Here is a 15,706-nt window from a genome sequence, read left to right on the forward strand (position 1 = left end):
AAAAACGAATCTTTATATACAATTCATTAAACGTTAATTTATAACAAGAAAAACACTGAAATTAATGATTTCATTTTATAGACACTACGCGTTATTATTTAGCACAGAAATACCTGCTTGCTTGCTTTGACTTTGATCATCTCTGTATTAACTTTAGATACAGAAAGACCGGATGATATTATTTATTTCAGGAATCTCTTTTCTATCATTTGAAAGTGAACACCGACCATATTAAATCACAAGAAAGACAGTCGTGTCAGGCATAAATAGGTTCCGTGCAGATATTTTCCGTTTCATCACCGAAATTTAAAGAAACGGCTTACCTGTTTTGTAGTTTGACAAGATAACCACTATGTTTTAAATACATTTTAAAAACTTATACCCGTCGAAAACATCCGTTTGTTAATGTTTAGTTTAATGAACTTCTAAATATGAGACGAAGAGCACTTAGCACGTTCGGCTAAATTGCATGCGCAAGCATGGCCAGCCAGCCAGCACGCAATAGTGCGAAATCTATACAACGAAAAGCTATCCAAAATGTACAGACTTAAATTAGATCAGAATTTACGTTTGTAATAAATACATTTTTTTAATAAAATAAGGTCAGAAGTAACAAAGTGCGGAACAAATGTGCAAAATGCCTCAAGTGCACGAAAACAAAACACAAGCCAAATAGATACATCAGATAACCCAGAGTGATTTATAAATAAAATAAAATAAAGAAATTATTAAAAGAATGAAATTATAGCCAGAATTGCCAGCTTTTTCTTTTAAAATGTAGAAACAAAGAGGCAATGGTTTATTAACATAGAAACCTCTTATGGACGTGTAGCCCGGTCACAGGGGTTGCTGAATTTATTAACGCATTTTAAAAATATTTATTGAAAGCTGATACTTCACATATTATTTGCAGAATTATAATAATATGCTGTATATTAATATATTGTGAGAAAGCTGTTATATGTGAAATCAGATTTGTGCACAGTGCACCCATGTACGGCCAAAATTAAAGGATCCTCATTTCATAACACATCTGCGACGATTCGACTGTGAGATTGGTAGTCGAATCAGGCTTCTCGTATCGATGCATCGAATCTTCGACTATTCGGGGTCACCCCTAATACATATACAACAGACATGTTCCAACGAAAAAGGCTCCTGACTTGTCTGCTTTACCTGGAAACTGACGGCAAACTGTGCAAAACATTGCATCATTTCTTTCGTCGTGTTTTAACCAAGTAAATGTCTGCTTCCAAGATGTGAAATAATTATGTTTTCAGCCGGCACCCCCACCATCTTACCGTCTCTTTTCTGTACCAGATGATGTAATAAGCAACCAATAAGGTAGGAGAAACCTCATGACATTGCTGAAAAGTTAATGTTCGCAAAGCTTAAAATGTGTCTCGATGATAACATTCCATAATAATACATTCAGACATACGGCCACAGGCAGAAAATATATTTTAGTGACTGAGGGCACGCACTGGCCCGACCGGGCAAGTAACAATACTGTTTACTGGCCAGAATGTCTCTCACGCTGGCCCCGGGCCACCGGGCAGTCCTTTATGTTGAGCCCTGACATGTCATTACAGGTTGAAGTCAATATAAACTGACCAACTGATATGCAAATATCTCAACAACAAAAAACATAATCAGTTTTACTAAAAATGTACTAAATTTATTTTTTTCCTCAACTTCATTCTCCCCTATAACAGTGCACGCTGCGAAACGAAATGCATTGGGATAAATAAACAGGTCCAAAAATAGACAGAACCTTGAGATAATCGACAAAGACAAAGCACTTCTCAGGGCTGGTCATGTTGTTTGTGAGAATCTGAGGTCAGATGATGACTGCTTCAAATCTCTGAGCACAAAGGAAAGCAAGACTTAAGAAAAGCGCAGCAGAGCATAATCAAATCCAGAAAGAAGAACCATAAAGTCGAGAGGAAGATGCCTTGAAGGAATTATGGTGTTAAACTGGAGGTAAACATCCTTGGACATCTATGAATAAAGGTTTTGCTGGGAAATGAGCCTACAAACAGTTTCACCATAAACATGCCCTTCTAAACTCCTAGGTGACCAAAGTTCAGTTCATTACGTGCTTGAATTCACTGATGAAGTAAAGGTTAATTGAATGCCACACCAAAATCCAGAGGAGTCTGTGGCAGCACTAAAACATTTGTAAATTGGACAAGAAAATTAAATGTGGTCAACTAAAAACGTCAAATCATGAACAGATACAACTTTTCTGACCTCAAAGATGTGGATGTTCAGTGGGATCAAGGGAGTTTCTCAAGGAAATTCCAGGACAACACTTGAGGTGGTGAGTCACTTCTTCCATGACCAACTCTGTGTGATAAAATGTCCACAGCTCCGAACAGGTAAATAAAGACACTCCCACTGAGAAACCCTAGGGTAGTTTATATTAACACTCTCCTAGGTTAATGTATTACCTTTAGCTACACAAAGTTGGAATTTGATATCATTGTAATTATGTACATTGTTAAACCACTACCAGGGGAAAATGAGGCATAGGTTTTTTTGAGGATTGCTATTTTTAAGAAAAATAAAACTGTGATCATTTATTTAATTTCATGTCAAATGTCGGACTTTATAAAAAAAGTTACCACCCTCTAGTTACACGTGTCTCCTCGGAAAACCTCAACCAATTAAACATTACACAAAGAGCAAGGCCAACATTCCAGACAGTTCAAATCACACATATAGACGGACAGTACTGATTAGAGGAGGGCACAAAGCATTATTTATATGCACAGAAACACTGATTTTTTTACTCAATCAAATCTTTCGTTTATCTGGAGTGATGATCTTTACTTTCACTATTGTAAAATATATCAGAAACTGAGCTGATGGTAGTGCCATCTCTTTCAGAGCTTATTGGTCAAAATAGCATTGGACACTGGAAAGTATTATGCCAGATGAATACCTAATGTCTCAGTCCGTTTAAATAATTCACATCAAAGCCCGAGGGAGGAACAGACAATTGTTCTGAAATTCCCTTTAGAGAAAAACCTTTAAACAAAAAAATTTCATTTGATTCTGTTTTATTCTCTGAACGAACTGACTTGAGCTTTCACTGATCAGCACTTCTATTTAATGTGCCGTGATGCTTTACATATTAGACGATTTATACCCTCAAGTGTAAATAGTTGGATGAATTAGTCGCATCTGCTCCTTTAATGGACCATCTAAAGCTCAAACACTCTCAAGAACATTTACTCAACATCAGCGCCAGTTATTTCCACACAGTGACTCTTAATAATAACAGGACGTTATAATGTGCTCTGATGACTACTGAAATATACGCCTTGTTACTCTGGTAACTTCTGGGCCTAGAAGCAAATACATAAACAAAGGTATCTTTTTGAATAAAAACTTTATTAGTGTTTATAATAATAAACACTTCTTGCTTGGGATGAAACTTAAGCATACACTTCTTCTGCCACTGTATACCCACATCATCATTCCCATGGCATTACCCGGCCATCAGCAACAAGATGTGTCTGCAAATATAACCCGAGCTTTCTATCTCTGTCCTTAGTCAAAACAAAACCAGTCTAAGCTGATCAGTTTGACCTTGCATCTCCATGATGTCTTGCTTAATGAGACTCCCACGTATTTGACTACTGCCATCTGAGCAGCAAGACTACACAACTGTGACATTAAAGTGACCCAAATATACTAATCTATTAAGCTGACACGAAGGCAAACAGATGGCTTAGATTACTTTCTCCATTAAAATATGATTGTGGCGTGAATTGCATCATTAACGCATGCTTCAAAACAATGTGACGTTTCCTGGCAACATAATAGCTGAATTGGGTGTGGGACTCATCCCATCAGCCTTTTATGTTACAAAATACTGTTTCTTTTACAAAACTTTGTATTGAATCAAGCACAAAGAACAATACCATAGTGCAGTTTGTACCATTACTAATATGACCACATATCATATGATCCCTCATACAGTATGCTTGTATATGAACACCACCACCTTGTGGAAACCTATGGACTTTACTCAGTTAGGCCCAACAACAGAGATATATCATATTTTGTTTATGCTTGCCAATGTCCTAGAATTGCATGTTTAAAACATTTATGTAGAAAATTTTGTAGACAATTACTCAATTGTGCACTTTATACACTGCATCATACTGAATGGTGAGGTAACATACACAGAAAAATGATGTGTCATCTCATGCCTTCTTTTTCTAGCATACTTCAAATATCTTTGCTGATGCCTGTAATCTGTCTGCAAGACGGCTCATGTTGCACAGAGCTCTCAGCTGATGATGCCCTGGTGATGCAGTTCCTGGATACAGAGTTTATAGAGACTGATGACTTCAGATGTGGAGACAAATCAATAGACAGCCCATTAAGTCATATCTCATGTGATTTTCTATACCATCAGGCCAAGACAAAGTCGGCGCTTACAGAAAGTGAAATGAGTTGGTCAAACTTTTTACAACTGCTTTTATGTTACCATCATGGTCATAAGTCTCACGTGACCACAGGGAATGTTCCCAAGATAGAGGTTTTCAACATACCTCTGTTGTTCTGGGATTTCTCAGCCATGTGCCTCATCTGATGAGACCAGTGAGAGCATGTTTGTGCCTTTGGGCAAACCAGTTCAAAGGCGCAATCCGGTGCATTTCAATTCTGAGGCATAAAATCATATCAAGTTATTTCAAAAGTTATTTTTAAAGAAAAGACCAAGCTAAAATAAGGATATCACCAGCTAAGAGAGCCGCTCACAGGGGATAATTAGTTTCAGAAGACTGGAATTTCCAGCCAAGGGCCTCTGGGGTGTGTTAAGGGTGGAGAGGGGGCTTTAATGGGAGGGTGGTATCATAATCAGCTGATAAAATTTTTTGGATGATCCGAGTTGACTAACATCACAAACTCCCAAAGCAAGAAAACGCAAGCACTCCCTGACCCTGCACCTCCCAACGAACGGTATCCTAAAAACACCACAGCCGAACACGATGCTTAAATACGCATGTCCCAAAGGAGAGTTTTGAATGACCAAAAATGTAAACATCTGGCAAACAGCTAGACAACAAGCCAGAAAACAAATTAACAAAAAAATGCAATGAGTTTATGTGACAGCAGTTGGGTTTTATACTATCAAATTGTCAAGGAAAGTGATAAAACAACATGATGAGTGTGAAATATAAACATGCGAAGTCTGACAAACGAGTGTTTGGACTGGATGAAAACAGTTTTGATGCACAACAAACCCCAACACAGAGAAAACTGGATGACTTATTGTCCACGCTCATGTGAGACCCTCACTGTGTCTTGATTCAGTCAATGTCAGCCTTAGACAAAAGACAAGAGACTCTAACACGAAACAAGTCATTCTGGTCACATGCCCTCAATCATGCTGGAACAACTCAGTGCACAGTTATGGGAGGGAGAGAGAGACAGAGAGAGAGATGGCCCAGAGCAATCCTAGGGTCCATTTAGATGTATGAAGAAAAATTATGGGAGATCATAAAACTTTACGAGATCATTCTGATGACCAGTACGTTTCCAGGTGGTCCGGTGTATCTTGGTCTTATTTAAAACGTGTAAGTGATATAAAAACAATAACACGCAAAACATGTGCAATTTCTAAAATCCAGAAACACATTAAGCGCACGCGCACCTAACTTACTAGAAGTAGCCTAACAACAAAGTAACAACTGGTTACTTTGTTAAAAGCCTTTGCAAGCATACAAACAATGTGAAGTACATTATATCACACTTTCCATCCAAACACTTACCTTTCTATTTCAATTTGCCATAATGTACAAAAGGTGACTTCGGCCGTTTAAAGTTTAACATTGGATAAGTGGAGATGGGCACGGTGCGATCATTTCAATGAAACCAATCCTGAGCAGTGTGCCATCATCTCAGTCCTCTTTTCCGATTCAGTTCAGGATGTCTTCTTGGATATAAATGACTTTCTCTTTGGCATAAAAGGAAAAAACTACGAAAAGCGCATTGTTCTTGAAGCTCCGTGTCTTTACTCCTGTCTAACATAAGGTTACACTGTTTTCACTGCGTGGGGAATTCCTTGCGCTCACATTTTCCCTCGAAAGCGATTGGTCCAGCATATACACCCTGTCCACACTTCAAGGGACCGACTAGTCGTAAAAAAGACACGCTACAGTTTTCATCGGCCAAGCTGTGGACGCGGCAAGCGCGCGACGCGTCTTTCAGGTTGTTGGTGGTAGAATCCTGACGTTGGATCCCAGTTGACCAATCAAGAGGCTATGTTTCGTGCGAGCAGTGTTGACACTTTAAATTATTAAAGTGTAAAGCGTTCCAGCTTTGGCATGATTCTGGCTAAAAGCTCATATTCAGATGTAACAATGAGATATTAATGAAGTAAATGGCATTGTCCCCCAGGTGAGTGAGTGTTCGTTATGTAAAATACATTGGAACACAACCCCTTAATGATACTGAGCGTTTGATGTCAAATAAATTCAGACGGCCCCTTAATGACATCAACTGTCCCGCCCATTATCGGAAAGTGCCTGTTTGGGGAATGTAAGGCTAATAGTGTTGTTTGTGGTCAGGGGATGTATTTGTATATTCTCAGCATTTAAGAGGCAAAATCGTTTAGAACTTTAGATATGTTTTTTTTTCTGTTTGTAGGCACATTTATATCAGTACATATTTAATACATAAAGTTTCCAAAAGCAAATACATATTCATTCCCTTTCTCTTTTCCCTTATGTAAATATCTAGATATTTACAAGTTGAGTCACTAAGTTAGGCCTATGAGGACCTTTCACTTTTGTTTTCATTTTGACCAAAGTGCAACGTGCGCATGTGGGTTTTGTATACGACTGATGATGTTATTTCCACTTTAAATGCGCGTTTAATATTGGTTTATGGTTAATGTTTTATCAACTGTCCAGATTCTGATGTCACACACACACACACACACACACACACACACACACACACACACACACACACACACACACACACACACACACACACACACACACACACACACACACACACACACAACATTAACATAATGAACGTTTGATTTGTAGGGTGACATCTACGCGCATCATGAGTAACGTTAGTTACATAAACATAAGGTACACTGTTCTTAAATGTTTTTAGAAGAAACTCGCTTATACGCGTCTTGATTGTTTTCTACGAAAGTTTAGCTTATTCATTTAATATCAAAAATCGTAATTCCCATACCGGGAGTCGAACCCGGGCCGCCTGGGTGAAAACCAGGAATCCTAACCGCTAGACCATATGGGACGATATGTGTAAGCGCGGATATTCCACATACATTCGTATTGACACGTTGTGCGGAGAGCATCTTTGTATTTTTTCATACAGTTTTATATATATATTTATTTTCCTAACACAATTATCATCGCATTATGTGGTGACTTTAAATCGACTGTACTCACCATAATGTATATGAACTGTAGTGTTACGGGTTTTCAGATGTTGTAGTTTCAGCTTCGAAACAGCAGGTGTCAGTAAAATGTAAACATGCCCTGACTGCGCGCGCAATAATTCACCGAGAAAGTTGTTAGCATAGCATCAAGTTCCTGTCTCACAACAACATTTGTGTTGTTTCCTCTTTTAATAATAACTTTTTATTCCGGGCATGTTATGCTGTTATTTGTTTTACTAAGCGAATGCGTACTGACTGACATCTCTTCGCTGCTATATACGAGATACATATATGAGGCGGCATCTTCTGTAACGTTAGCCTATTAGCTTCTTTGTGGTTTTGGGTGAGTGTTTTATTTACATCCTCCAGTTTTACGTTTATTTGTTCATTATGCATTATTTTTGGATCTTGAACGTTGCATTTATCTGCACAAATTGCTGACATACCATCAGGTTATCGCTTTCTATCAGAAAAATATGGATTTGTTTTGTCTTTTTATATGTACTATTTACCTTCTATAGAAAATTGCGAGCCAAAGATGACCTCCAAAACTAAAGGTACTGCCAAACACATTGGTGTATTCACTTTATTTCTCTGTTACACTCATGACAATAGTGGTATTTTCAATAAAGTAAAAGTATATGAGCATATCTGTATATCATGGTGTATATCAAAGTCCAATGTTATTACCAGTTAACATCGTTGACTATTGATTCACAGAATGTTTTGAAAAAGCCTTCTCCTACATTCTTGTAAATATGTCAGAGATGAATTATTATAACTTAGTTTCTTTGTTTCAGTGGGAAAGGTGGGCTCCAAAAACAAAGAAGATGCTCCTCATGAACTGGAGAGTCAGTTTGTTCTGCGGCTTCCTCAGGTTGGTTACTTTATTGTGTCATTTAATGTAGTAAATGTGGTATTTAATATTAGTGAGTAATGCAGAACACTACAGCTGATATTCATTTCAATAGTACGTGTTAAATTGTATAACAATCAATTAATGCATAAGTAATTCAAGAGTTATAAGGCAAATAACATGTTATATAAAAATACTTAGTAATACATAATCAGGTACAGTCTTAAAGAGGTACAAAGACTGATCTATATTGGATTGAAAATGAAAACATGGTATCACTGAAATATGTTGAGTAAAGTATTCTTTCATGTTCCTTTAACCTCACGTGATTAGTAAATACGATTAAAAAAGGCCCTATATAATGGCATATTTGTATAAGGTCATAAACTTGAATTATGGATTTGAACAGCATGATATCGATGTATACACATTACACAGTGTGGACACTTGATATTGAAATCAGTAACTGAGTATAACTATTACTCCATAAAGACCGTTTTTGTCAGTAATATACAAAAACTATTTTACATTATTTTGATTATTTAAATATGTTAATATATTCATTCAGTGACATAACTTATTTTTTAGGAATACGCCTCCACAGTCAGACGGATTGCCCAGTCTAGTAGCATGAACATGAAAGACAGACTTACAATAGAGTTGCATGGTAAGAAGGACTTTGCGAATTTATGAATCAAAATCACTTGATTGACACAGTCTTCAGTTTTCAAAAACTGTATTTGTTACCATTTTCCTTTAGCTGATGGACGCCATGGGATTGTGCGTGTGGACCGTGTTCCTTTAGCGTGTAAATTAGTAGATTTACCCTGCATTCTGGAATCCCTAAAAACTGTTGACAAAAAGACCCTCTACAAGACTGCTGATATCTGTCAGGTAAGAAATGTACAGCAAAACACACTTTAAAGGGCAACTATGATCCGATTCATGATTTTACATTTCCTTTGGTGTGTTTGTGTGTATTAGTACATGTTAACGATATGCAAAAGGTACATACCCCAAAGTAAACGATGACGTGCCGTAAATATCTTTTCTTGGACTACAACCATTACATGGATTGTAGGCAACAGTTTACGGCCTGGGTCTGTTGACGTGGACAAGACCGACATTATCATAATTCCTCCCGCTTGGACTCACAGCCTGTAAATTTACTCCTGTTAGCATCACATTGTGAGCGAATCTTTCAAACATGGTAAGGAGCGTCACATTTCTGGCTGACGTCAGAGGTATTCAGGCCAATGAAGGCTGACAGATTAGCTGGCCAATCAGGGACGCAGCGCTTTTCAAATCGATGAGTTTTGAACAAACTCAATGCATTTGAGGAAAGCAGTATATCTGGAGTTACAAAAATGTACGGTATGTGGAAAATAATGATTTTTTTTACCATAAACCAAATACACAAAATAACTTTGTTTTTTAGCAATGAAATAGGTGCACTTTAAAACATGTAAAATAAGCTACTGACAGACATTTAATTTTAATACATACCCTCAAGGATAAAACTCCAAAAATGTGTTGTTTTTGCAATGGTATATTGACCATCAATCTATAACTGTTTCTCAGTCCCTTTATAAGGATACAACCAGAAATGTATGCCGTATTTAAAACCATACTAAAACTATAAGTTGTTGTGTCAAGCATTAAGTGTGACAACCACTTAAACTGAGCAATAGCATGAACCTGCAGGCTTTCTTAAACCTAAACGAAATGAAAGCCTAACTTCTAATCTAATAAGTTCAGGACTTCAGTCTCCACAAAAAGTGTTTAAGGTGTGTTTAATGCCAAGGAATGTAAATACTGACTTTTGCCAGAAGGAAATTGTGTACATATTTCCAGTGTTTTCTGTTTGTTACTTCATAAAGAAAGTGAAAAATAAGTAAGGCTGATCTCATTAAAGCTTTTCTAAAACACCAAAGCTGATGCTGTAGCTCACCCCAATTTTTTTAACTAACTGCTTAAGTGTGATTCTTCATTCTTTTGACTTTCTGTTTTAGATGCTTGTGTGTACTCTGGATGGAGATCTCTACCCTCCTCTAGAGGAGCCCACTGGCACTGCAGACTCCAAAAGCAAAAAGAAAGATAAGGACAGAGACAAGAAGTTTGTTTGGAATCACGGCAGTAAGTACCTCCTCCCTTCTGTACTGGAATTTGGTAAGTGGTTTGTAACTAGTAAACCCTTGTAATATCCCTGTCTCTCTTCAGTTACCCTACCCCTAAAGAACACAAGAAAGAGGCGGTTCAGAAAGACAGCAAAGAAGAAGGTAACCTTGTTTTGTTTCCCTTGAGCATTTACCCAGTTCTCCTTTTTTATCTTCTTCTGCTTTTATTGATGATTTTAACTCCGCTCAGCCCTAGTTGGTAAATATGTTTACTATCACAGGAAGAGAGTAACGAGTTAAGGGCACAATAAAATTTACATTTAAATAAAGTCATTTGTGACCAAGTAATTTGCCTGTTGCTATGACTGAGAGTAAATGCAAGGCTCTAGTTTTAAATAAATCTCCTTATATTGATTTGCTTTCCTTTTTTAATCTCTTAATGTTTTTTCTGGCACACAGCCAGTATCTGTTGTTAGTACACGTGTGCGATTGGATGCGTTTCTACTGTTTTTGAGCGTTTTTTCTTGGGCTGAATTCTAACTCGATTTATCTTGCAGTACATCGAGTCACCTGATGTTGAAAAGGAAGTGAAGAGGCTCTTGAGCACAGACGCCGAAGCCGTCGGTGTTCGTATCCTTTTCAATCTCTTCTCCCCCCTTCTCGTGTTTTGTTGACGCAGACGCCATACACAATCCACTTGCAGGTGTCAGCACAATTGCCTAATCAAAACACTTCCTTTTCTGTCATACCAAGCCGTTCCACCAGGTGGCAGACTTTCCCACTGATCAAATGGTGCATGTTAGTATAAGCGGATAAAAGGTGGAATGAGTCACGTACCAATTTTTTGGAGCTTGACAGCATGGTGTTATAACCAACCAGAAAATGAGCTAGGTCAAAAACCCAGAGGTTATATGGACAAAGGGATTATTGGTTACGATAAAAGAATTATTGATATATAAACCTTTACCATGTGATCAGGATGGGAGATTATTGCTGAGGATGAGACTAAAGAACCTGACAACAGCTTATCTCTATCCAATCTGGAGTCTTCACCTGGAACCTCTGGACACAAGGGTCATGGCTCTTCAGGTAAATCGTTTTTGTACAAAAGACTTCTGTTCCAAAAGCTATCATGTATGTAGAAATCCCAGAATGCCTTGCAAAGTTAAAAAATCTGTAAGCGAAATGTTGAAAACTGAGAAGCTTGAGCACTTTGTAGTTTCAGTCGTAGTAAATAATTGTCTCATTCCTCTTCCTGTACTTTTATTAGAGTCAACATGGTAAAGGTCTCTTATGTACTTTTTTTGTTTGATACAAGGCCTTGCAAGTCACTTACAAGGTTACATTTCTCTTAAAACATTGCTTAGGAGGCCGCTCCTTATTTAAGCACTAGGCAGCAACTAGGTTTTGTGACCTAGCAGTAGACCTAAACCAACTTAGATTACTTTTTACTCATTCTCAGGTTGTCTGCTAAGCTCTATCTCTCATTTCAGTCCCACACGATGAGCTTCGGGAAATCTTCAACGACATCAGCAGCAGCAGCGAGGATGAAGACGAAGAGGGTGAACGTCACGAGGATGAAGACCTGAACATCATGGACACCGAAGATGACATGGTCAGGCAGCTCCATGAGAAACTAAGCGACACCGATGGAGGTCGAGACGAGAACGATAGGAACAATCAGATCGGTAATGCTTTTTTAGCCCAATATAAATTCCCAATTCAGTATTGCAGAGAGATAGAGTTTTTGAACGATGAGATTGCTGCTGTATTTTGGTCAGGTGGCTGTACCGGTCGTCTAGTGGTTTTTTTTCCCATAGCAGTGACTGACAGATGGGCATGACCTTCATCATATTTCAAGCCTGTCACCTGACAGCCCCCTGTGTCACATTAGCACTAGGACAAAACTGACCGGAAAATAGCCATGCTGCCCAAAGCATCATTTTTTCTGTAGCTCAGTTGGTTGTGTGTTGTGTTTTATTTTCAGGGAACACATAGTGAAACATTTATGGATAAATGTAAAAAAATGTTGCTTGTTTAAAAAATATTTTTAAAGGGAGGCTTTTTAAAGATATAAAACAAATCTTTGGTGTCTCCTGAGTACGTATGTGAAGTTCTAGCTCAAAATACCATATAGATAATTTATTATAGAATGTTAAAATTGCCACTTTGTAGGAGCAAAAAAGTGCCGTTTTTGGGTGTGTCCTTTAAAATGCAAATGAGCTGATCTCTCCACTAAATGGGAGTGCCGTGGTGCAGATTAAGAGGTGGTATTATTATAATAAGATCCCTTTCTGACATCACAAGGGGAGCTAAATTTCAATGACCTATTATTTCACATCCTTGCAGAGAATGGTTTACCAAAACTAAGTTACTAGGTTGATCTTTTTCACATTTTCTAAGTTGATAGAAGCACTGGGGACCCAATTATAGCACTTAAACATGGAAAAAGTGAGATTTTCATGATATGCCCCCTTTAAAGAAAAATGTTTCACCATAGGACTTGGCACTCTTAACTTCAAAGAATGATTGACAGAATTTTGTTAAAACCTAAAATCTTTTAGTTTCAATACATTATCCAAAAAACATTTGCTTTGGATTTCTTATTGAGAAATGTATGAGAGATGTACGAGCTGCTTTTCAGTATTTATGCAGCCTGAAGGGTTGAGTGATTCATGGGTAATTAGGACCTTAGATTAAACGAACATTCACAGATCAATTTACTTTCAAAGGTAAAGAAGAGTTTAATATTAGAAATAACAACATCGGGGCTCGATACTAAAGCGCACGTGTTAACTAGAATTCATGTGCACGGCTCACAGACTCCGTTTGATTTGCAGTGATGGAGTACCAGGTGCAGATCAACAATCTGAAGGCCAAGCTGCAGGAAACACGTGCCCGCAAGAAACAACAGGAGAAATTGATCATGGAGGTGGAAAATCAAGCCTTGCGGGTGAGTTTCTTTTCACCACTAAATGCTTCAAAGCACAAACATTCATGCCCTTACCTTTACACTTACTCTTTGGTACAGTACGTCATGTAAACACACAACCTTGGCAAAACATCTTTTGTATGGCACAGCCTTGTAGCTCTGTATATAGTCTAGGAAGGCAACTGGCATCATTTTAAGGCATAAATATTACATTTTCTTGAGTCAGCTTTCTCAAAAAAAGCATTGGTGTGCCAAATGCACAGATAGGGGGATTTAGACACCATGAAGCCGGGTCAGACATATGGCTTAAAGGGACACTGCACCTTTTTTGAAAATATGCTCATTTTCCAGCTACCCTAGAGTTAAACAATTGAGTTTTACCATTTTGGAATCCACTCAGCCGATCTCCCGGTCTGGTGGTACCACTTTTAGCATAGCTTAGCACAATCCATTGAATCTAATTAGACCATTAGCATCGCGCTCAAAACTAACCAAAGAGTTTTGATATTTTTCCTATTTAAAACTTGACTCTTCTGTAGTTACATTTTGTGCTAAGAACAACAAAATTAAAAGTGGCGATTTTCTGTGCAGATATGGCTAGAAACTATACTCTAATTCTGGCGTAATTATCAAGGACTTTGCAGCAGGCGCAATGATATTACGCAGTTCCTGAAGAAAGTTCCCAGCTATTGAAAGTTACCAAGGGGACTATTTTCATTCACTCTTAGTATACAATGTAACTACAGAAGAGTCAAGTTTTAAATAGGAAAAATGTCAAAACTCTTTTTTTTCATTTTTGAGGGCGATGCTAATGGTCTAATGCAGGGGTGGGGAACCCTGGTCCTGGAGGGCCACTGTCCTGCAGAGTTTAGTTCCAATTAAACACACCTGAAAAATCTAATTAAAGTCTTCAGGATTACTTGAAAATGAAATTCAGGTGTGTTTGATTAGGGTTGGAACTAAACTCTGCAGGACAGTGGCCCTCCAGGACCCAGGGTTCCCCACTCCTGGTCTAATCATATTCGATGGATTGTGCTAAGCTATACTAAAAGTGGTACCGCCAGACCCAGAAAATGACTGAATGGATTCCAAAACCCTAAAACTCAATTGTTTAACTCTAGGGGAGCTGGAAAAAAGCCTATTTTCAAAAAAAGTGGAGTGTCCCTTTAACACTGTCAAATCAGTCGGGCTGTGTAGTAGGCACAGGCTAAATTTGTCAGCGGTCATTACAGTCACAGTGGACAGGGAAAGGTCATGCTCATCTGAGCTCCAATCACCGGCCACAAATCAAATAGATCTGTTTACAAGCAGCCAAGACATTCACAAATGGCTAACATCAAAACTGGGTACAGTCAGCTCCATCAAACCTCTCCCTCGCTCTTTTCCAGGATCGTTTTCAGTCTCACTTGAACGATATGATTCATCAAGAGGAGCAGGAGATGGAACAGGTAAGATTACATGCAAACCAAGTACTGCATGAACAGAGTAGTTACTTTGCATTGCATGTTTCCTTAATTCACCCTTGGCCCTTGATCAATGCCATTTTCTTTGTTTACACCTAAACTCAGAAATTGCCTGTGGGAGCATGAAAAGTAATAATGTTGGAGGTGTTGTAAAGCATATTTCACTTAGCCTTCAATTATACCCCTACTGCTAGCCATCCATCATTATTATTTTCTTCCAACAGCTGGCCTCACTGCAAGAGCAGCTGGACTCACTGATGGATAAGTGATACCTGACAGTGACCAAGATACTTCATTACAAAGGACCACAGATGACTGCTGAACACTCCACCAGTTTTAGTGTATTGCACTATTTAGATTTGTGTTTTTAGAGCTAAATAATTGTCTAGGTGCTGACCTATGGCCCTGTCACACAAGCTTCTGTGATGCCTTCTTATGCAAGACTGTGTGGTGTATTGAATTAACTGCAGTATTTTGAATAAACTCATTTTTGAAATCGTGTTCAGCCAAGTTTTCACTGTTTCGTGTAGTCAGCAAATTTGAAAGCTACTCCCATTACGGAGGTAAACAAACTGAAAAGTCCTGCTAGATGCATCTAAATCATTCTGTCTCCCACTCAATTATTCCAGCAAACACTTTCTGGGATTACTGAGCTTCCAGAATGATCTCAACTCAATGCATTGAGTTCTGCTTTCTGGTTGCCCCGTCACTTCACTTCTTACAGGGGATTATACTAAAGATTCATGGGGGTTGAAAGATTAGCCAAGGCAGATTAAAGTGGCTATCCTCAACCTGGTAATCCAGCCATCTGTCAGAAAGCAGACAGGCAGCATTGGGATACAGGGTGAGATTCGTATCTGTTCCCCAGCCTGCTAATTAACACTGCCAGAAAGCGTC

The 15,706-nt window shown here is 38.3% G+C and overlaps 2 protein-coding genes and 1 non-coding gene across 3 annotated transcripts in view; 1 reads left to right on the forward strand and 2 right to left on the reverse strand.

Moving 5' to 3' along the window:
- The window catches only part of elf1 (E74-like ETS transcription factor 1), a 47,148-nt gene extending 40,736 nt beyond the window's left edge, over positions 1-6,412 (reverse strand). The window contains exon 1 of the mRNA XM_065273129.2: positions 5,790-6,412. The gene's annotated coding sequence lies outside the window, so the exon portion shown is untranslated. The remainder of the gene's footprint in view (positions 1-5,789) is intronic.
- An 812-nt stretch (positions 6,413-7,224) lies between these two features.
- On the reverse strand, positions 7,225-7,296 carry trnae-uuc (transfer RNA glutamic acid (anticodon UUC)). The gene has a single exon. It is a non-coding gene; the product is annotated as a tRNA-Glu (tRNA).
- Positions 7,297-7,536: 240 nt separating this feature from the next.
- taf7 (TAF7 RNA polymerase II, TATA box binding protein (TBP)-associated factor) lies at positions 7,537-15,309 on the forward strand. The gene is made up of 13 exons (XM_065273152.1): positions 7,537-7,784; positions 7,963-7,998; positions 8,242-8,318; positions 8,886-8,964; positions 9,058-9,191; positions 10,310-10,433; positions 10,518-10,576; positions 10,972-11,044; positions 11,393-11,503; positions 11,908-12,102; positions 13,255-13,367; positions 14,735-14,794; positions 15,034-15,309. The coding sequence occupies exons 2-13, from the start codon at positions 7,980-7,982 to the stop codon at positions 15,076-15,078; spliced, it is 1,089 nt and encodes a 362-aa protein (XP_065129224.1). The 5' UTR covers positions 7,537-7,784; positions 7,963-7,979; the 3' UTR covers positions 15,079-15,309.
- Positions 15,310-15,706: the final 397 nt, after the last annotated feature.

This window comes from Paramisgurnus dabryanus, chromosome 16 (genome assembly GCF_030506205.2).
Source record: "Paramisgurnus dabryanus chromosome 16, PD_genome_1.1, whole genome shotgun sequence".
NCBI classification, from domain to species: domain Eukaryota; kingdom Metazoa; phylum Chordata; class Actinopteri; order Cypriniformes; family Cobitidae; genus Paramisgurnus; species Paramisgurnus dabryanus.